The 23,006-nt window shown below is 40.8% G+C and overlaps 1 protein-coding gene across 2 annotated transcripts in view; it reads right to left on the bottom strand.

Moving 5' to 3' along the window:
* The window catches only part of erp44 (endoplasmic reticulum protein 44), a 99,758-nt gene that overhangs the window by 15,692 nt on the left and 61,060 nt on the right, over positions 1-23,006 (bottom strand). For both annotated transcript variants that reach the window (XM_043690040.2, XM_043690041.2), the window contains 2 exons: positions 18,837-19,021; positions 13,324-13,439 (listed from right to left, as the gene is read on the bottom strand). In XM_043690040.2, coding sequence (XP_043545975.1) covers positions 13,324-13,439; positions 18,837-19,021 — 301 coding nt within the window. The remainder of the gene's footprint in view (positions 1-13,323; positions 13,440-18,836; positions 19,022-23,006) is intronic.

Below are 23,006 nucleotides of genomic sequence, written 5' to 3'. Positions count from 1 at the left end.
GAACTTGACTCCAGCACTTTAGACCACTCGGTCATACTACCAAACCTATTTGTTTGATAATAAATGGAGACTTTCAGATGGTTTCAGGTGTAGAGGAATTTTCAACATCTCAGGCAATTCCTTCAAAATGTGTCACAAGCATTTCCTATTTAGGCTACAATAATGTCCTCAGAAATGCTTGGTCAATGTACAATACCAAATTTTTGGAATAGCTCCTCATAACTAAAGTGTCACGTCCACAGCATCACCTTAGTATATCTGACTATCCCATAAGAGGTCATGAGATGCTTTCTAAAGTGGCGTGGCCAACAACATTCTAATAATTGGATTAGTAAGGCTTTAAACTAGGTGTGTCTCAGGTTTGTATGCGCACGTGTGTCTGCCTGTGTGTGTATGTAGGACTAACATTGTTTATTTCAATGCAAAAGGTCTGACAGGTAAGACAGAGGAGCTCAGGGCATGGTTGGAAACTGGGACTGGGATATCCTAGTTATTACAGAAATGTGGGTCAAGGAAGGGCAGGACTGTCAGCTTCATGTTCCGGGTATAGATGCTATAGAAAGGATACAAAAGGGGACAAGAGAGTGTGTCATTTTTGGATCAGGTTAACATTACGGGAGAACATCAGTAAAGTTACTTGGATGGAAATAACAAAGAAAGGATGATCACCTTATTGGGATCGTACGATTCCCCCCCCCACCCCCTCCAATAGCCAGTGTGAAGCAAATATGTAAGGAGATAGACCCACCTGCCTGCTCCTGGCCCATATCCCTCTAAACCTTTCCTATTCATGTTCTTACCCAAGTGTGTTTTAAATATTGTAACCGTGCCCATATCCATCAGTTCCTCAGCAAGTTCATTTCACTTGTGAACCACCCTCTGCAAAAGATTTGTCCCTCATTTCTTTTTTTAAATTTCCTCTCACCTTAAAAATATGCCCCCTAGACTTGAAAAACCACCCGAGGGAAAAGACACCTACCATTAACCCTATCTAGACACCTCATTATTTTATAAACTGAAACAAATCTGAGCCTATCCAGCCTTTTTTTTTAATAATTCAAATTTTCTAGACTTAGCAACATCCTTATAAATCTTTCTGAACTCTCTCCAGCTTAATGATATCCTTGTTAAAACTGGGTGATCAGAACTGGATACAGTACTCCTGAACAGGGCTCACCAATATTCTGTATAATCTCAATATGATTTCCCAACTTCAACACTCAAGAGCAATGTAGGCAAATGCATGAAATGTGCCTTTTTAACCACCCTGTGACACAAACTTCAAAGAATTATATATCTGAAGCCCTTGTGTTATGGGCCAGGCCAGACCACTCGAAACATTCTTGAGCAGGTAACCCAGACCATAACTTTGCAATTTGTTTCAGTAAGTATACAGTGAAAATGACCTGGGGTAAGTTAGCTAGGTTGACTACGAGGTTTACTACTAGGTTTTAAAACAGACAAATTTATTCACAAAATTACACAATGAAACACAAATAACAGAATAAAGAACACCTACAGAATTCAGTCTCTCCAAACTAGACTTAATTATGCTGTTCTTAATATACACAACAGTCCCACGAAGCAAACCCCCTTAAAACACAGTTTTAAAAAAAGGAACAGATGCTTATAGGTTGAAGTTAGAAGGGCAGAAAGAGAGAGAGGGCCTGTCCACACAGTCTACTACTGAGCTCCCAACTAGTTCTGGACTACTCCCCTTTCATTATACAGGTCACTTCTAAAACATGACCCTTTGGCCTCAAGTCTCATCTGTTTACATATGAACAAGAAGGCTTCTCAATATCCTTTAATCTCTGTACCCAACCAGTCTAACCGAAACCGGGAGCTGGATTACGACTCTTCTGAAAAAAAAATCAAGGAGACAGTATCCTTGAGAAAAGGAACAGCTTTTAGAAAAAAAAGGGACCAGCCTTGTGATACTAGGTCCCTGTGATATACAACAGAGATACAGGGTGATCTTGCAAAGTGGATACATAATTAGCCTAATGACAGGAGACGCAGTGTGATGGAGCAGGGTTGCTTTTCAGACTGGAGGCCTGTGATCAGTGACGTTCCACAGAGGCAGGTTCGAGGGCCTCTTTTGTTTGTCATTTACATAAATGATTTGGATGAGAATATAGAAGACATGGTGAGTAAGTTTGCGGACAACATCCAAATTGGTGTCATAGAAAACCTTCTTCACTGCGTACTAAGATTAAAAAGGGATCTTGAACAAATGGGTCAATGGACTGAAAAATGCCAGACGGAATTCAATCAGGATAAACGTGAGGTATTGTATTTTGGTATTGTCAGTCCTTCTATAACACGATGGTCGTGTTCTTGCGCAACCCTGTGTTATAGAAAAATTGTGTTTTAGAAACAGCACTTAAAGGGCTGGTGCTGTAATCGAGTTACAACCAAAATACGCTTTAAAAGTTTACGCTGTAGAAACAGCGTCCCCAATTCGTCAATCATGTTATAGCGAATTTGCATTGACAAAACACATATTATAACAGGACAACCTGTATGATAAACAAGGGTAGGACTTATACAATTAGTGGTAGGAGCTAGGGATGCAGGTACATAATTCTTTGAAGTTTGCGTCACATATAGACAGAGTGGTTAAAAAGGCGTTTGGCACACTTGCCGTCATTGCTCAGTCCTTTGAGTATAGGAGTTGGGAACTGAAAATGTGTTGCTGGAAAAGCGCAGCAGGTCAGGCAGCATCCAGGGAACAGGAGAATCGATGTTTCGGGCATAAGCCCTTCTTCAGGAAGAAGGGCTTATGCCCGAAACGTCGATTCTCCTGTTCCCTGGATGCTGCCTGACCTGCTGCGCTTTTCCAGCAACACATTTTTAGCTCTGATCTCCAGCATCTGCAGACCTCACTTTCTCCTATAGGAGTTGGGAAGCCATGTTGAGCTTGTACAGGAAATTGGTGAGGCCTCTTTTGGAATACTGTTTCCCATTGTTTGCCCAGTTATAGGATGGAAATAATCAGGAGCTGGGGCTCAGGAACGATTTATCAGAATGTTGCCGGGTATGGAAGGTTTGAGTTACAATGGAAGGGTGAATGGGCTGGGACTTTTTTCACTGGAGCATAGGAGGTTAAGAGGTGACCTGATGGAAATTTATAAAATAATGAGAGACATAGACAGAGTTAATGGTAGTTGTCTTTTCCCTCAGATGGGGGATTTCAAGCTTAGGGCATGCATTTTTAAGGTGCGTCAGAGTCACAGAGACATACAGCACGGACACAGACCTTTGGTCCAACTTGTCCATGCTGACCAAGTATCCTAAATAATTTAGTCCCATTTGCCAGCATTTGGCCCCATAACCCTCTAAAGCCTTCCTATTTATACACACATTCATTTAAATGTTGTGATCGTACTAGCCTCCACCACTTCCTCAGAGAGCTCATTCCATACATGCACCACCCTCTGTGTGAAAAAGTTGTCCCTTAGGTCCCTTTTAAATCTGTCTCCCTTTCACCCTAAACTTACGCTCTCTAGTTTTGGACTCCCCCACCTTGGGGAAAATACCTTATATATTTATCCTATCCATGCCCCTCATGATTTTATAAACCTTTATAAGGTCACCCCTCAGTCTCTGATGTTCCAGGGAAAATTGCTCCAGCCTATTCAGCCGCTTCTGTAGCTCAAACCCTCCAAACTTGGCATTATCCTTGAAAATCTTTTGAGCCCTTTCAAGCTTCACAACATCCTTCCTACAGCAGAGAGGCCAGAGACTTGCACGCAGTATTTCATCATGAACTCCCAACTCCTATACTCAATCCATTTATCAATAAAGGCAAGCATACCAAATGCCTTCTTCACTATTCTATCTGACTCCACTCTCAATGAACTAAGAACCTGCACTCCAAGGTCTCTTTGTTCAGCAACAGTTCCTAGGACGTTACCATTAAGTGTTTAAGTCCTGCCCTGATTTGCCTTTCCAAAATACAACACTTCACATTTATCTAAATTAAACTCCATCTACCACTTCTTGGCCCATGCCCATCCGATTCACTGTTTGTTAATTTTTTTTAGACAATTCCAGAGATACTTGAAATCAAAGAGCAGAATAGGGGCGTGAATAGTCAAGGCCTTTTCCCTAGGGTAGGGGAGTCCAAAACTAGAGGGCACAAATTTCAGGTGAGAGGGGAAAGATTTAAAAGGGACCAGAGGAGCAACTTTTTCATGCAGTGGGTGGTGCTTTTATGGAACTAGCCTGCAGTAAAAAGGGTGGAGGCTGGTACAATTACAACATTTAAAAGGTATCTGGATGGCTATATAAATAGGAAGGGTTTAGAGGGATATGGGTCAAATGCTGGCAAATGGGACTAGATTAATTTAGGATCTCTGGTCAGCATGGATGAGTCAGACCAAAGAATCTGTTTCCGTGCTGTGTAACTCTAAGTGATTGCAGAGAATTAGCATTACCCTGCTGCATAAATTTAGAAAACTTAAAATTTCTTGTTCTTTCTTACAGAGCTTTATTAACTCATCCTCTTAAAATTCTACATCAATTTCAAGTTTTACCAATTATTTTATTATTTCCTCAGAGTTCTTTGTCAGAGGTACTTTTACAAAACACATTGACGGTCAATGTGTTATACAGAGAAATATTCATGTTAACACTAGTTATGACATCCCAAAACACCTTAGAGCCAATTGAGTACTTTTTGAAATGCAGTTACTGTTGTGATGTACTGAATGTGGCAGCCAATAATGCTCATCAAACCTTCATAAACAATAATGTGGTTTTTAAGGACCAAGCAATTTTTAAAATGTAATTTGAAGAATAAATATTCACCAGGGATAATTCCCCTGCTCCTCTCTGAAATAGTGCCAAGGAATTATTTACATCCACTGAAGCAGGGACACATAGGCATGCTCTGATCTTGTTGAATGGGATAGAAGGCTTGAGGGCTAAATGGCTGACTCAGCTCAAATTTCTGATGCTGTATTACTTTTATCTTGGCTATGGATTCAAGAGATTACCACTGCTGGTTTGCACTGAAAAATCTATAGTTCCATCACTCTTTGAACAGTTATTACACTGGAACCAGTCATGTAAAAAAACACTTGGAAGATTAAAACTAGAGTCTGTTGCTTCATTTCAGATTGCCTTCAGCATTTCATATGGGGTTCAATATCTTTTCAATGCTATGTTCCATGGCTTGATCAATAATACGTCCTTACTCATTGTTAATCTAGTTGTTCTACCTCATTCATTTATAGCAACTTGATTTTGTATAGCACTTTGTAAGCAGAAAAACATCCCACTGTGCTTCACAGAGAATGCCAGAAAACTTTAATGAGATGGTTTATCTCAGTGAGCTTACTTTCAGACATTTTAACATGATAGCAGATGTGATTTCTCAGTGTGAGAGAGATACAGGACCATTTCTATAGAGGGAATGCAGACATTCCCCGGATAACACCTGCACTTGAGGGTTGAATTATGAGGGAATGTTGGTGAAACTTGGCTTCTATTTCCTGAGTTTTAGTTTGATGAGTTTGTAAAAAGGTTGACCAATTTCCCATCAGATCGAGACAGTTCTTTGACATGCAGCATTCACTTGATTTATTGAGTTTGCATGTGAGTTTTGCTGCAAAACATAGATATTTACAGATAACAGGTGGTGAACAGCAGTTATGGTCAGGCACAAGGCCAATATGTACATCATTAGACTTTGGTTTATTTTCTAGAACTGTGAGCTAGTGGTCAGTAGTTGGTAGAATCCGCAGGATGAGTGCAGAATCACAGTCAAGCAGGCATTCGTAAGGGTTGAGAACCTCATGCCTAGGAACCAGACTGTGTTACTCAGTTGCCATTTAATGCAACGGGGAGACACTTACATCATTACAGAGTATCTGATGCAGAGAAACTCATTACAGCTATGGTTCAAAAGTGGACCTTCCAGAAGTGAAATGAGAATGACAGCTCCTGACATCAAGGCTGCATTTGATTAAGTGTGCCACTAAAGAGCTCCATCAAAATTTCAGTCAATGGGAATCAGGTGGAAAACTCTCATTGGTTGGAGTCATACCTGCCACAAAAAGAAGTTGCTGTGATTATTGGAGGTCCATCATCTTCAGCTGCTTGAATGGCCTTCCCTCCATGATAAGTCTGAAGTGGGAATGTTCCCTGATGACTGCACAATGTTCAGCACCAGCTGTGCTCGTCAGATAACAAAACAGTCCATGCCCAAATACAGCAGGATTTGGACAATATCCAGACTTGGGCTGACAAGTGGGAAGTAGTATTCATACTACACAAGTGCCAGTGAAATCTCCAATGAGACAGCATCTAAAGTAGTTGTGCCACTTGATGTTCAATGGTATTAGCATCACTGGATCCCTGACTATCAACATTATGGGGATTACCATTGATCGGAAACTGAACTGGATTAGATATATAAATACCAAGGCTACAAAAGAAGGTCAGAGGTTAGACAATCTGAATAATTCACCTCCTGATTTCTCAAAGTCCGTCCACATCTATAAGGCACAAATCAGGAGTGTGATGAAATACTCCCTTCTTCGTGGATGAGTACAGCTCTAACAATAATTAGCAAGTTTGACACAATCCAGGGTAAAGCATCTCACTTGAGTGGCACCACATCCACAAACATTCATTCTCTTCGACAACAAGTAGTGTGCACTATTTATAAGATGTGCTGCAGAAACATCTTAGGCAGCAACTTCCAAACCAATGACCACTACCATCTAAAAAGATCAACAGCAGATACATGGAAACATCAGCATCTGGACGCTTTCCTCCAAACCACTCACAATCCAGACTCCAAAATGTATCTCCACTACTTCAGTGATGACTTGTTCAAACTCCTGGAACTCCCTCCTGACAGTATTGTGTATGTATCAAGTGGACTGCAGTGGTTTAAGAAGGCATCTCAGCACCATCGTCTGAATGCCAACTAGGAATGGGCAATAAATGGTCAGCCAGTAACACCCACGTCCCACGAGTGAATGAACGAACAATAAAAATATGCTGTATGACCTAATAGTTTTTCACTGGGGTTTGTAGTTCACTTGGGCCGCATCTCTTCCACATTTATCTAAACTCATAAGTATCTTCTTCCAATTCTCTGGCTGCAATGTCCAGAACAGGGGGTCATAATCTCAGCATAACGACTCAACAATCAAACCGTTCCATAATCTCGGCCTTCTGTCAGGTCACTTCTCAACTATTCTCTTTCAAGAGGAATGAGGCCCAGCCTTCCTAATTTAGCCCTTATTTAAAAACCCTTAACATGCTTAACTTTGTTTAAATCTATCCTTGCCTCTTCCCATTTGCATATTGTCCAATGCTACAACCTCTCTCAAACATTATTCACTGATTCTTGGGGATCTCACTTTGATTTGTCCCAACACCTATGTTGCCTTTAGCTACTTTTCACAGCAGAGCGTGGCGCGAGCTGGGCGGAAGTGAAGTTGGAGCGCAGAGCTGGTCGGGAAGGTAAGTGATTGATATTTAAGAACTTACCTCGACGCCAACGGTCTTTTCACTGCAGAGAGCGGCGCGAGCTGGGCGGAAGTGAAGTTGGAGCGCAGGGCTGGTCGGGAAGGTAAGTGACTGATATTTTAGTGGGTGTATTCTAGATCCCAGGCCCTACAAAGTAGGGCCTCCCTCCCATCCTCCTCCTCTAACCTAACTTTAAAGTCCACAGGTAGCTACTCAATGTTCTTGTTTTGGAGACTAAATGTAGAGTTATGGCAGCGCAGGCAGTGGAATGTTCCTCCTGCAGGATGTTTGAGGTAGGGGTGGCCACCAATGCTCCTGCTGACTTCATCTGCAGGAAATGCAGTCAGCTCCTGCTCCTCACAGAACGTGTTAGGGAACTGGAGCTGGAGTTGGATGAACTGAGGATTATTCGAGAGGCTGAGAGGGTGATAGCTAGAAGCTACAGGGACATAGTTACGCCAGAGAACAGAGGTAGCTGGGTAACAGTTAGAGGTGGGAAGGGGTGGAAGCAGGGAGTGCAGGGATCCCCTGTGGTCGTTCCCCTCAACAATAAGTATACCGCTTTGGATCCTGTTGGGGCGAGGGGGGGGGGGGGGGGGGGGGGGGGGGCAGGGGGCGGGGGGTGGAGGCCTAGCAGGGGTAAGCTGCAGTGACCGGGTCTCTGGCACGAGGTCCGGCTCGGAGGCTCAGAAGGGAAAGGGGGAGAGGAGGAGAGTGCTAGTTATAGGAGACTCTATAGTTAGAAGGATGGACAGGCGGTTCTGTGGACATGGGCGAGACTCTCGGATGGTTTGTTGCCTCCCGGGTGCCAGGGTCCGAGACGTCTCGGACCGTGTCTTCAGAATCCTTAAGGGGGAGGGTGTGCAGCCAGAAGTCGTGGTGCACATTGGCACCAACGACATAGGTAGGAAGAGGGGTGGGGAGGTCATTCAGGAGCTCCGGGAGTTAGGCTGGAAGCTAAAAGCTAGGACGGACAGAGTCGTCATCTCTGGGTTGTTGCCGGTGCCACGTGACAGTGACGCAAGGAATAGGGAGAAGTGCAGTTGAACACGTGGCTGCAAGGATGGTGTAGGGGGGAGGGCTTCAGGTATTTGGACAATTGGACTGCATTCTGGGGAAGGTGGGACCGATACAAGCAGGACGGGTTGCACCTGAACCAGAAGGGCACCAATATCCTGGGAGGTAGGTTTGCTAGCACTCTTCGGGGGGGGGTTTAAACTAATTTGGCAGGGAGATGGGATCCGGAGTTGTAGTCCAGCAAGTAGGCTAGCTGTTTGTCAGGATGTCCAAGAATGTAGGGAGGCTGTGGAGAAGGTAGCACTGACAGGGAATACTTGCGGACACAGAGATGGGTTCAAGTGTGTTTACTTCAACGCAAGGAGTATCAGAAATAAGGTGGGTGAACTTAAGGCGTGGATCGGTACTTGGGACTACGATGTTGTGGCCATCACGGAAACGTGGATAGAAGAGGGACAGGAATGGTTGTTGGAGGTTCCTGGTTACAGATGTTTCAGTAAGATTAGGGAGGGGGTGGCGTTGCTAATTAGAAATGGTATAACGGCTGCAGAAAGGCAGTTCGAGGGGGATCTGCCTTTGGAGGTAGTATGGGCTGAAGTCAGAAATAGGAAAGGAGCAGTCACATTGTTGGGTGTTTACCATAGGCCCCCCAATAGCAACAGAGATGTGGAGAAACAGATTGGGAAACAGATTTTGGAAAGGTGCAGAAGCCACAGGGTAGTAGTCATGGGTGATTTCAACTTCCCAAATATTGATTGAAAGCTCTTTAGATCAAGTAGATTGGATGGGGGGGGTGTTTGTGCAGTGTGTCCAGGAAGCTTTTCTAACTCAGTATGTAGATTGTCCAACCAGAGGGGAGGCCATATTGGATTTGGTACTTGGTAACGAACCGGGACAAGTGATGGGCTTGTTAGTGGGTGAACATTTTGGTGATGGTGACCACAATTCTGTGACTTTCACCATGGTAATGGAGAGAGATAGGTGCGTGCAACAGGGTAGGTTTTACAATTGGGGGAAGGGTAAATACGATGCTGCAAGACAGGATCTGAGAAGCATAGGCTGTCAGGGAAGGATGTCGTGGAAATGTGGAACTTTTTCAAGGAACAGATACAACGTGTCCTTGATATGTATGTACCTGTCAGGCAGGAAAGAGATGGTCGTGTGAGGGAACCTTGGTTGACAAGGGAGGTTGAATGTCTTGTAACGAGGAAGGAGGCGGCTTACATAAGGTTGAGGAAACAAGGTTCAGACAGAGCGTTGGAGGGATACAGGATAGCCAGAAGGGAGCTGAAGAAAGGGATTAGGAGAGCTAAGAGAGGGCATGAAAAATCTTTGGCGGATAGGATCAAGGATAACCCCAAGGCATTTTAGGCTATGTGAGGAACATGAGAATGATGAGAACGAGGGTAGTTCCGATCAAGGACAGTAGTGGGAGACTGTGTATTGAGTCCGAAGAGATAGGAGAGGTCTTGAATGAGTACTTTTCTTCAGTATTTACAAACGAGAGGGACCGTATTGTTGAAGAGGAGAGTGTGAAACGCACTAGTAAGCTCGAAGAGATACTGGTTAGGAAGGAAGCTGTGTTGGGCATTTTGAACAACTTGAGGATAGACAAGTCCCCCGGGCCTGATGGGATATATCCTAGGATTATGTGGGAAGCAAAAGAGGAAATTGCAGAGCCGTTGGCAATGATCTTTTCGTCTTCACTGTCAACGGGGGTGGTACCAGGGGGCTGGAGACTGGCGAATGTTGTGCCCCTGTTCAAAAAAGGGAATAGGGATAATCCTGGGAATTACAGGCCAGTTAGTCTTAGAAAGGGTACTGAGGGACAGGATATATGAGTATCTGGAAAGCCACTGCTTGATTAGGGACAGTCAGCACGGATTTGTGAAGGGTAGGTCTTGCCTTACAAGTCTTATTGAATTCTTTGAGGAAGTGACCAAGCATGTGGATGAGGGTAGAGCAGTGGATGTAGTGTACATGGATTTTAGTAAGGCATTTGATAAGGTTCCCCATGGTAGGCTTATGCGGAAAGTCAGGAGGCATGGGATAGAGGGAAATTTGGCCAGTTGGATAGAAAACTGGCTAACCGGTCGAAGTCAGAGAGTGGTGGTAGATGGTAAATATTCAGCCTGGAGCCCAGTTACAAGTGGAGTTCTGCAGGGATCAGTTCTGGGTCCTCTGCTGTTTGTAATTTTTATTAATGACTTGGAAGAGGGAGTCAAAGGGTGGGTCAGTAAATTTGCAGATGATACAAGATTGGTGGAGTTGTGAATAGTGAGGAGGGCTGTTGTCGGCTGCAAAGAGACTTAGATATGATGCAGAGCTGGGCTGAGGAGTGGCAGATGGAGTTCAACCCTGTCAAGTGTGAGGTTGTCCACTTTGGAAGGACAAATAAGAATGCGGAATACAGGGTTAACGGTAGGGTTCTTAGTAAGGTGGAGGAGCAGAGGGATCTAGGGGTCTAGATCTCTTTCATAGATCTTTGAAAGTTGCCACTCAGGTGGATAGAGCTTATAAGAAGGTCTATGGTATATTAGCAGCTGTACAGGACCTTGGTTAGGCCACATTTGGAGTACTGTGTGCAATTCTGGTCGCTTCACTTTAGGAAAGATGTGGAAGCTTTGGAGAGGGTGCAGAGAAGATTTACCAGGATGTTGCCTGGAATGGAGAATAGGTCGTACGAGGATAGGTTGAGTGTGCTAGGCCTTTTCTCATTGGAACGGCAAAGGATGAGGCGTGACTTGATAGAGGTTTATAAGATGATCAGAGGAATAGATAGAGTAGACAGTCAGAAACTTTTTCCCCGGGTACAACAGAGTGTGACAAGGGGACATAAATTTAAGGTGAAGGGTGGAAGGTATAGGGGGGATGTCAGGAGTAGGTTCTTTACCCAGAGAATGGTGGGGGCATGGAATGTGCTGCCTGCGGGAGTGGCAGAGTCAGAATCATTGGCGACCTTTAAGCGGCAATTGGATAGGTACATGGATGGGTGCTTAAGCTAGGACAAATGTTCGGCACAACATCGTGGGCCGAAGGGCCTGTTCTGTGCTGTATTGTACTATGTTCTATGTTCTACTTAGCTCCAGGTCCTGGAATTTTCCACGTAAATCTCTGGACCTGTCCATCTCCTTTAAGAATTATGCCTAAATCCCACTTCCTTCAACAAGTTTGCCACATTGTGAAATGCAAATTAGTTTCAATTACTTCAAATGCTAATTAACTGATAAATTTCTAGAGGGAAAAAAATCTACTTTTAAGAACTGCATAATGTATTCAAACTTTTAAATTAGTCTGTTCTTAATGCACCTAACCAATCTGAATTGTCAGAAAGACTGTTTTTAAAAAGTAAAAGGCAATATCAAACTTGCTATTGTCTAAAGATTTTAAAATGGAATATACACTTGAGGAAAGGTTCATAGAGCTGAATCTAAGCTGTCCACAATATGACACTGCCTTGCACAGATGCTTAATGTTTAAGTTGTCTGGACTCTGGCCATGTGAAGACCAGAAAATCAGCCAGCACCCAGTTCAAAGCTAAAATACAGAAATGTGGGGTTACTGCCAAACAGTCCCCATACTGCTGTATATATTTTCAGACGCAGTTTCAACGTTAAAAACGAATGCAATAAATTCTTGTTGCATTCACAGTTATGCAGGATAATGTGAAAATAACCTAGTGCATGGTCAAATAGAGACTTATCTTAAATTTATGCTGATAGGATAATTCAATTACATAATTTTATGAATTATTTCTGGAATATTTGTTTTCATTTACAATATGCTACCTACATTAATCATATACTATTTGTAATAGATTATCCCCAAGATGAATGTGTGTTATATCAATATGGAGACACTTATTCTACTGTCTGAACCGGAGGAAAATATGAAACATTTTTAATAATTCCTCAGTATCTTTCATACCATGCCTGAGAGAGCATGATCCCTTCAGCATTGTTGTATGACATGTGCTGTAGCAATCCCTAAGTAAGTCCACATTACACGGTACACAATTACACATTAAGCAAGTTATTTTCCTGACAAAAATACAGCATGATTTTTTGTTCCTGATAAGTATACAACAGCTGCAAACAACACTTAATTATCAGTTCTGGAAAAGAGTATTATTAGTTGTCATCAATCCCACCGGGTCCTTGTAAGGAGCAGATTAGTTTGAAGCAATGAAGAGTTTTTTTTAAAATCACTATTTAACTAAAGCCTGAAATTATACATCTTCCTTTAACTCCAGAGCAAATAAACTAGTGCATTCAACTGCATGATAAATGGAATATGTTCAAAGTAACATTTTCACAACAACTTCTCTAATTCATATTTGTCTGAATAATTTTTGACAAACAACAAAATTTAAGAGTGCAGATGGATGAATTTAAATAACTTGAAAGAAGAATTTATGACATTACATGTTGTGAAACAATAAATGCATTGTATAAACACTTTTACAAACAAAACAAATAAAAAACTTAAATGTACTGAATCTTAAAGCACTGTACCAAAGCTGTAGGATGCACACTGCCATTACAAAGCACAAATCAAGCTTGAAGTCTCAGTTATGCTGATATAGCAGGGTATGAGTAAGAGAATCATGAAAGAATGGCTTCCACTAAGCTATTCTCATACACTATTAGCAGTAAGTTACAGAGCAACTCGAGCAGAGGATTCGGAGCAAATTACCTGCCCACCCTCTAGCTCTGGGAATACTACAGGAAGATAAGCAAAAATCTTCATACAAAGCACATCCCACTCAAAAAAGTGCTTATTAAATTATTAAAAACAAATTTAGTTCATTCTTACCCAAATGCAGCCAGAAAGACGCAATCATCCCGTAAGATATTGGACACTTTTTCAAAGACCCTGTAATTGTCAGAATCCCTCTGTTCAAAAAATCCAATGATGTTTCGCTTGCTGCGCTGTAAAATACAATAGCCACATTCTGGATTGTTCAACTGATGTGTATGATTTTAAAAGTGAAAAGTCTTACAATCCAGTTCTGTACAGATTCTGCAAGTGAAATCAAGTGTTTATTTTATGAAATGATCAAAACAGCAAAATGATCAGGAATTTGACCTTAGTTAAATTAAAAATTTTTGTTTGAGAATATATATCCTGCACACTTCTGCTTCCTAACATCAACTGTAACTGAGCAAATCAATAAAAGTCATTTTAAAAGACTTTATCACGGGATAGGGTCTTTGCTGGCTAGGCCAGCCATTTACTAACCATCCCTAATTGCCCTCAAAAAGTTTGTGTTAAACTGCTTTCTTGAATTGCTGCAGTCCTTACACTAGTGTTGCTCCGGGCAAGCCTTAATTGAACAGGTACAAAAGAGAGTCCACAGAAACACAAGAGAAATCAGGGACTCTGTGGTATTATACCAGTCTATGGAACCACTTAACACTAAAAACGACATAAATCGACAGGTCTTTTCTATACCTGTCATTAACAAGTAACTAAGTAAATAAATAATTCACAAATGTTGGGATAAACTTTTAATCCCCAACATCAGAAATGAGATAACGAGAATCCAGGATGAAAGGAAAGGCTGGTAGGTATAGGGAATGCTAGATGACTAAAGAAATTGAGGGTTTCGTTAAGAAAAAGGGCAAAAAGGGGACATGAGATAGCTTTGGCAAATACGGTTAAGGAGAATCCAAAGAGTTTTTACAAATACATCAAGGACAAAAGGGTAACTAGGGAAAGAATAGGGCCCCTCAAAGATCAGCAAGGTGGCCTTTGTGTGGAGCCACAGAAAATGGGGGAGATACTAAATGAGTATTTTGCATCAGTATTTACTGTGGAAAAGGTTATGGAAGATATAGACTGTAGGGAAATAGATGGTGACATCTTGCAAAATTACAGAGAACGAAGTGTCTTGAAATGGGTAAAGGTGGATAAATCCTCAGGACCTCAAAGTGTACCCTAGAACTCTGTGGGAAGGTAGAGAAGTAATTGCTGGGCCTCTTGCTGAGATATTTGTATCATCAATAGTCACAGGTGAGGTGCTGGAAGACTGGAGGTTGGCTAACGTGGTGCCACTGTTTAAGAAGGGTGGTAAGGGCAAGCCAGGGAACTATAGACCAGTGAGCCTGACATCGGTGGTGGGCAAGTTGTTGGAGGGAATCCTGAGGAACAGATGTACATGTATTTGGAAAGGCAAGGACCGATTAGGGATGGTCAACATGGCATTGTGCGTGGGAAATCATGTCTCACAAACTTGATTGAGTTTTTGAGGAAGTAACAAAGAGGATTGATGAGGGCAGAGCAGTACAAGAGATCTATATGGACTTCTGTAAGGCACTTGACAAGGTTCCCCAAGGGAGACTGATTAGCAAGGTTAGATCTCACAGAATACAGAGAGAACTAGCCATTTGGACACAGAACTGGCTCAAAGGTAGAAGACAGAGAGTGGTGGTGGAGGGTTGTTTTTCAGACTGGAGGCCTGTGACCAGTGGAGTGCCACTAGGATCGGTGCTGAGTCCTCTACTTTTTGTCATTTACATAAATGATTTGGATGCGAGGTACAGTTAGTAAGTTTGCAGATGACACCAAAATTGGAGGTGTAGTGGACAGCGAAGAGGGTTACCTCAGATTATAACAGGATCTTGACCAGATGGGCCAATGGGCTGAGAAGTGGCAGATGGAGTTTAATTCAGATAAATGCTAGGTGCTGCATTTTGGGAAAGCGAATCTTAACAGGACTTATATACACTTAATGGTAAGGTCCGAGGGAGTGTTACTGAACAAAGAGACCTTAGAGTGCAGGTTCATAGCTCCTTGAAAGTGGAGTTGCAGGTCGATAGGATAGTGAAGGCGGCATTTGGTATGCTTTCCTTTATTGGTCAGGGTATTGAGTACAGGAAGTTGGCAGGTCATGTTGTGGCTGTGCAGGTCATTGGTTAGGCCACTGTTGGAATATTGCGTGCAATTCTGGTCTCCTTCCTATTGGAAAGATGTGGTGAAACTTGAAAGGGTTCAGAAAAGATTTACAAGGATGTTGCCAGGGTTGGAGTATTTGAACTATGGGGAGAGGCTGAATAGGCTGGGGCTGTTTTCCCTGGAGCATCAAAGGCTAAGGGGTGACCTTATAGTGGTTTACAAAATTATGAGGGGCATGGATAGGATAAATAGGCAAAGTCTTTTCCCTAGGGTCGGGGAGTCTAGAACTAGAGGGCACAGGTTGAAGGTGAGAGGGGAAAGATGTAAAAGAGACTTACGGGGCAACTTTTTCACGCAGAGGGTGGTACGTGTATGGAATGAGCTGCTAGAGGAAGTGGTGGAGGCTGGTACAATTGCAACATTTAAGAGGCATTTGGATGGGTACATGAATAGGAAGAGTTTGGAGGGATATGGGCCAGGTACTGGCAGGTGGGAGCAGATTGGGTTGGGACATCTGGTTGGCATGGACGGGTTGGACCGAAGGGTACATCTCTATCATTAGATTCTAGATTATTTGTGCATCCTTAAGACAAATGCTTCTACATAAATTTGTGATACTGGTATTGTAACAAAACTATGTATTGTGAAAGGCAAGTCGAATTTAAAACTACAGGAGTGTGTTCAGGGCAGAATTCTAACATTGATTTCTGGTCAATTTTCAAGAAATGGCTAGATGGATATTTGAAAGTCCTGACATATTAATTAAGTTATCAGAACAAAACTGCATCATGATAAAATGTAAGCAGTTAGTACATTTTAAACATTGTTACAGCTTATTGTGGAGACACAGTAATGAGGAATTGTGGGGAGGTGGGGGGTGCAGAGGATGTCAACAGGATCTCAGTAAATTGATTCCAGAGGGATTAAGTGGTATGCTGGTTTTAACACTTCAGAATACTTGCTTTTACTTTTCACTTTGTTTTGCAAGGGATGGCATTGAGAAATCTCTCAAATCCAAATAGCCTGTTGTTGTAGGAAGTCCTACTCATTTTCCCCATGGTTCCATTGAAAAAGCTTAATACACTCTACAGCTAAATTAAGACTACTTGATTGCAAATTTACAGACATTACAAAACAGTATGCTTCCCTTATCAAGAACAAGCATGAATAATAACAAACATTAATATTTGGCAGCAGCATTTTAGGCATAACGAGGGTAAACTTCAATTCTATCACTAGGTATATTCACCAGCAGCCTGGAGAAGTATTATGCAGAGGTTTCCTGGGTTAGAGTATTTGCATGTTTTCCAGAATGGTAATTGATGTAAATTTTTGTTAACAGGTGTAAAGGAAAGGGTCAAAAATTAAAATATGGCCAAATTAATCAGCAATGTAAAAACTCTCAAAATCCAACTTTATATGTATATAAGGAAAGAGTAAAATATCTCCCTTAGAAGCAGAATATATTGTCACTTAGAATGAGCAGAAGCATTGAATAGATATTGTGTCTGTGCCTTCACAGTAGATGGCCGAAGTACAGGATACTGTAAGGGCTAATAAGAGTGAGAAAAGGTACAGGAGAAACCAAGAGGACTAAAATCTAACATTTCTTCAAGGCATGATGGCCCACATAAGGATTTCAAAGAGATAGCTGATGAGTTAATGGATGCCCTGGTTATGATTTTCCAAAATTCCCTACTAGATGGAATGTTCCCATCAGATTCAAAGTTAGCAATGACAAGACCATTATTAGAATTTTTGGAGAATGTGTCATAAAAGGCTAAAAGAGGAGAGTCCAGGACGGAGGAGGTGATACATTAGCATGACAATTGATTGACAAAAAGGAAGCAGAGAATGGAAACAAATGGAGCTGTTTCAAGTCGGCATGATGTGGTTAATGGAGTGCTGCAAGAGTCAGTACGGGAGCCTTAGCTATCTACAATCTATACTCACAACTTTGATACATTACCATTGTCTCTTTGTCTAAACTTGATGATACAAAATGTTTTAGAAAGTAAGTATGAGAAGCATACAAAGAGAAAGTCCGGTTAAGTGGGTGAGTTACAAGGTGGCATAAGGACTATAATATGGATAAGTCTGAAATTATTCATATTGCTCCTAAGAATAGAAAAGCAGATTCTTTTAAAAAGAAATGAAACTGGTAAATTGCGATGTCCAGAATTGAGTGTACTCATTCAAGGGATACAAAGTTAGTCTGCAGGCAGCAATTGTGAAAGCAAATGGCATTTTGGAAAATAAGAATAAAGAGATCTTGCTATGTCTTTATGGGGCTTTGAGGAGATTACATCCAGAATGTTAAGTGCAGTTTTGGTCTCCATTTTTAAGGAAGAATATACTTTCATTGAGAGCAGTATAGTGGAGGTTCATTTAGCTGATCCTGAGAATGAGTGTTAGCCGATGAGACTGAGTAAACTGGGTATGTATTCTTTGGAGACTGGAATAACAGGATTTTGAAGGAACTTCATGTGGTAGACACAGGCTTTTTGTGGCTGGGGAGTCTACAATCAATGAGAGCACAATTTCAGGATAAGCTAGTTAGGCTTGAAATTAATAGAAATTTCTTCTCAGTCAGAGTCACAGAATCATAGAATCCCTTAGTGATATCAATCTATGGAATTATCTATCCATAGGGCTATGGATGTATGATTTAATATATTTAAAGGTGAAAAACACAAAGTGCTGGAGAAACTCAGCATGTCTGGCAGCATCTGTGGAAAGATAGTCAGAATTAACAATTCAAGTTCTGTATGATTCCTTCAGACTGAGACAGACATATCGCTCAGGAATCAAGGGATTACAGGGATCAAGCAGGAAAGTGGAGTTGAAGTCCAAGACTAGCTGTGATCATAATGAATGGCAGACCAACCTTGATGGGGATATGATCTGATACTGTATTTTTTTTTTACGGAAACTAGGACAAAAGTGGCTTTGTTTAAAAAACATTTGAACACTGCTGCAAGAAACCAGGAGATGTGCATCAACTGAAAAGACCCAATACTTTGAAAGTCTCACAATGTTTCAGTAATCATTTTTGATATTTTCTACAAGTGTCTAGCATAGCTGATACTCTTGTCAATAAGGCAACAGTGAAAATGTATTCATTTTAATAAGTTATGCCATGCAAAAATAACAACAATTTTCTGGGAAGTATCACCACTTGATAATTCTAATTGAGATTTTTCTAAAATGGGTGCACACAAATTAGAATTTAAAAAAAAGCTTAGGAATTGATGAGTTTAACTCTTTCAGGAGGCCTACATTTTAAATAGATTATCATGAAATTATGAGCAAGACCTTTATCTTGGATAGCACATAATTTAGATCACTGTTACAAATCACTGACAGAGCATTGGTTTTGGAATCAGATCACAAATTGCTTGAACTCTCCCAAGTTAAATGTGCAAACTTACATCAATTGTTTCCAATTCACTCAGATTCAGAATCTCTTGAACAGGATCATTTTTCTGCTGCTTGATGAAGTCTGCAAGTGCACTCACTGATCTTTGACCTCTGTACTCTCTCTTCATCATCATCCCATTTCTGAATAATTTCAATGTTGGATATTTACTAATTCGGTACCTTTGTGCTATATCCGCTGTAAAGAAAATAGTGACAATGATATTAAATTTATAGGCAATGATAATTCAAGATACCTGAAATTATTGAACTTTAACAACTGCAGACAGATTGAAACACACAAAAAATGGAAATAAAACAATTCACAAGCCTATAAATTGAATGAAAAACAGACCTAGACAACTATATTATAGTAAAAAAAAACTCTAATGATTTTCTAAAAGAAATTTATTTCAAAAATTCACTCAAATGTGACAGATAACAGCTTTAAATAATTGCTTAAAGATTATTTCGGGAGAAGGCAACCAATGGTTTAGTGAGAGGGCAGAATTGAAGTAAACCAGCATTAGTAAGAAGAAACAAAACAAAAACTCAGCAGGTCTGGCAGCACCTGTGGAAAAGAAAGCAGAGTTAACATTTTGCATCCGATCACACTTCTTTAGAACTCAAGTAAGATGACATTGTTGTTGAAATTAATCGGATTAAATGCTGATAATCTATATCCCAGAGTACTAAAGGAAGTGACTGTAGAAATACTGGGTGCAGTGATGGTCAACTTCTGCAGACTCTTAAGTAGATCAGAAAGGCAAATGTAACCTCACTATTTAGTGAGGAGGAAGCTACAACGAATCAGATACCAGTTAGCTTCACATCAGCAGAAAGGAAAATGCTGAAGTCTATTGTTAAAGATATGAAAGCAGGATATTTGGAAAGTATTAACAAAGCTAACATGTGTTTATGAAAGGCAAATTATGCTGAACAAATTTACGTGAGTTTTTGAGGATGTAACTAGAAGAATAGACAAGGGAGAATCAATGAATGAGGCATATTTAGATTTTCAGAAGGCTTTTGATAAGGTCTGCTACAAGAGGGTGGTGAGTATTAAAACACGGAGTGGCAGGTAATATATTGGCATGGATCAAGAATTGGTCAACAGACAGGAAACAGTGGAAATAAATGGGTCATTTTTGAGAAACAGACCTTTGGGGTCCACAAGGATCTATGCTTGGACTTCAGCTATTCACTACATATATGTGACTTAGATTAGGGTACCAATCCAACATTTTCAAGTTTGTGGATGACAGAAGGCTGAGGGGGATTCAGAGTTGAGGAGGATGCAAGGAAGCTTCAAGGTAATTTAGAAAAGTTGAGTGATTCGGCAAGCACAAGGCAGATACAATATTTGGCTAATTGTAAAGTTATACACTTTGGTGTGAAAATCCAAAAGGAACAGTATTACTTAATCTGGGTGTGCCCTGGTGCAGCAAGTAATTAGGAAGGCAAATGGTGTATTGTCATCACTGCAAGAGGATGAAACTTCAGAAGAAGGGATATCCCACTGCAATTATGCAGGGCCTTGATGAGATCACACCTATTATTAATTTGTTCACAGGATGTAGGTGTCATTGGTAGGCCAGCATTTATTACCACATTTTTGTGGGTCTGAAGTCACATACGGTCCAGATCAGGTAAGGATAGCAAGTTTCCTTCTCTAAAGTGCACAGAGTCGTGTGCACAGTTTTTGTTTGCCTACCTAAGAAAGGATAGACTTGCCATAGAGGGAGTGCAGCAGAGGTTCACTTGGCTGATACTGGGGATGGCAGGAGAGAATGGTTTAACTGGGTCTGTAATCATTAGGGTTTAGAAGGATTTTGGCTGGTGGGGGAGGATCCTGATTGAAGCAGATAAAATTCTAAAACTAGATGCAGAGAGGATGTTTGGGAGCCTAGAACTAACAGCAGACAGTCTCAGGATAAGGGTAGATCGTTTAGGATAGAGATGAGAAAACATATTTTAAATCAAATAAAATTGCTGATTTATATAAGATAACCTTTATTAATTAGTCTACAATTGTCCCCTGAATAAACTGCAAAAAAACTGAGCACAGCATGGACTTAAAGAATGACTTGCTAAAATGCACCATCTTCAATGTCAAAGATGTGTTCTGGCATCAAATTCTGTATGCAACAGTGCAATTACCATTACTAAGGCAGGCCTTTGTGTTAGGCAACAAGAGTTGCACTCCAACATTCACACAAAATAAATCAATAGCCAGAATGCTTCCAAATGTAACGTTCAGAAGCATCCTTCTGTGGGAAAATTAATTTCATGTGTCACTCCTGGTTTTCTGGTTCTGCAAATCTGGATTACAAAAGATTTAGATTCAATGTAGGAATGATGGGTTTAATCAAAAAGCAATAAGACTTCCATTTAGAATCAGAGACAGTCGCTAAAGTATCATTAAAGCTTTGTGAAGATGGACAAAGTAGACGCAAAGAATTTTATTTCAATTAAAAAAGGCCAGAAGGTATAAGTGATCAGAGGATATATCATCAGTGCAGCACAAATTTAGAGCACCACACTCAGATTTTGTTTAATGAGATACAATAACCTAGTCAGAATCTTGAAAATATGTTCCACGTATCTATTCAATTGAGATATTGTTGAGCTCTGAGCAGAAAATGAACCCATTTTGGTTTAGTTCAGATGGGTGGACATCAGCAAAGTTCAACTAATAAATGACAAACTTCCATCATCTTGGAGACATTGACATTTTCACCTATCCAAAAGTTTAAAGGAACAAAACATCTCAGTAGTCAGGATAAAAATGAATTTGCAGCTTCTTCAAGGAAGACAAGGACAATAGGCCATTCATGACTAGTCTCAGAGATCAGGCCTTCTATTAGCTTTCAATGAGATGAACCTTTTAAGGGATATCTTATTGAATATCTTTATAGATATTCAGAGCTAGTAGCTTTAGTTTATTTTGAACTAAATCTACTGGTTCCCCTTTAATCATTCTGCTTGTTACATCCTCAGAGAACTCTAATAAACTTGGCAAATACTATTTCCTTTCCACAAAATAATGAAGAATCTGAACAACTGTATAATGATTTTTAAATTTCCTGCTACCACTTTCTGAATAAGAGACACCAGCATTTTCCAAACAGCAAATGCAAGAACTGGCCTTTTGGTTACCAATTTTTTATCTCCCTTTCTGTGTGTTGCATTTATGATTTCCAGTCTGCTAGGGCTTTTCCAGAATCCAAGGAATTTTGAGGGTTTACAATCCAATGGATAAGCTCCCTTGAATGGTCTGGCACAATGGATGACTAATCAGTGATATTACCAGTGTGCCACTGCCTCCCACTATGGTGGCTGGTCCTGCTGCTGCCAGCATGCAAACCTAAATGTAAGACATCAGGGTTGGAACAAAATGTGTGAGTGCTCACTCACTCATGCTCATCCAAGGTCTTTGGGCATAATGCCTGATATTTTGGTTGGGTGTCTGGGCAGGAGATGGGTCTGCAGGATGTTGATGGTCTACTGATGCTGACCCTTATGTGCAACATTAAGTACACTACATTTGAATACAGATGTCTTTGGCAGCATCAAAATGTAGAGCAATAGTAAGTGCTTCAAACATTGAAAAACCTTAAAGTATATCTGGAGATGTCTGGTGTACTGATGGTGGTGGTATTGGTGTAATGCTGCCAGTGAATTTATGCATGAACTTTTTATTTGTATTTAAGTACTTTGCATAAATAGACTTTAATCTTAATTCAACCCATGACAGGAGATGACTTAAACAATAATAGTTTGCAGCAAGATCTAATGAATTGGATAAATATGGGTGTGGAGATGTATAGAGATATCTGTTGATTAGTTTATCAATCAGAACTAGTTAAGTGGGTCAGGAGGGCTCAGTATGATAATGATTTTGATTGGTTATTGGACAGGTAGACAGTGTGTATGAATAATACAGCATTGGAAAGCCTCCAGATTCTAAATAGCCAAGTGTTGTCTCTCTTCCTGCGGAGAGATAACAAAGAATTGGAAGATAGCTAGCTATTCTCACTTACCATTTGCTTATAAGCTGCTGCTTCTAACCAGTGCCTGGGAAACTGAACAATTAGTGTGTCCTATGTCTGCAGTAGGAACTAAAAGGACTTGGAAAGATGAAGAAGAAGATCAGAGATCATACATGGAAACACTCTTTCGTC

The sequence above is a fragment of the Chiloscyllium plagiosum genome, unplaced genomic scaffold (assembly GCF_037043375.1).
Source record: "Chiloscyllium plagiosum isolate Xiang-an unplaced genomic scaffold, Cpla_swu_hap1 HiC_scaffold_5, whole genome shotgun sequence".
NCBI lineage: Eukaryota > Metazoa > Chordata > Chondrichthyes > Orectolobiformes > Hemiscylliidae > Chiloscyllium > Chiloscyllium plagiosum.
Note: the sequence above shows the minus strand (reverse complement) of the source record. Positions and strands in the feature narration are given on the sequence as shown.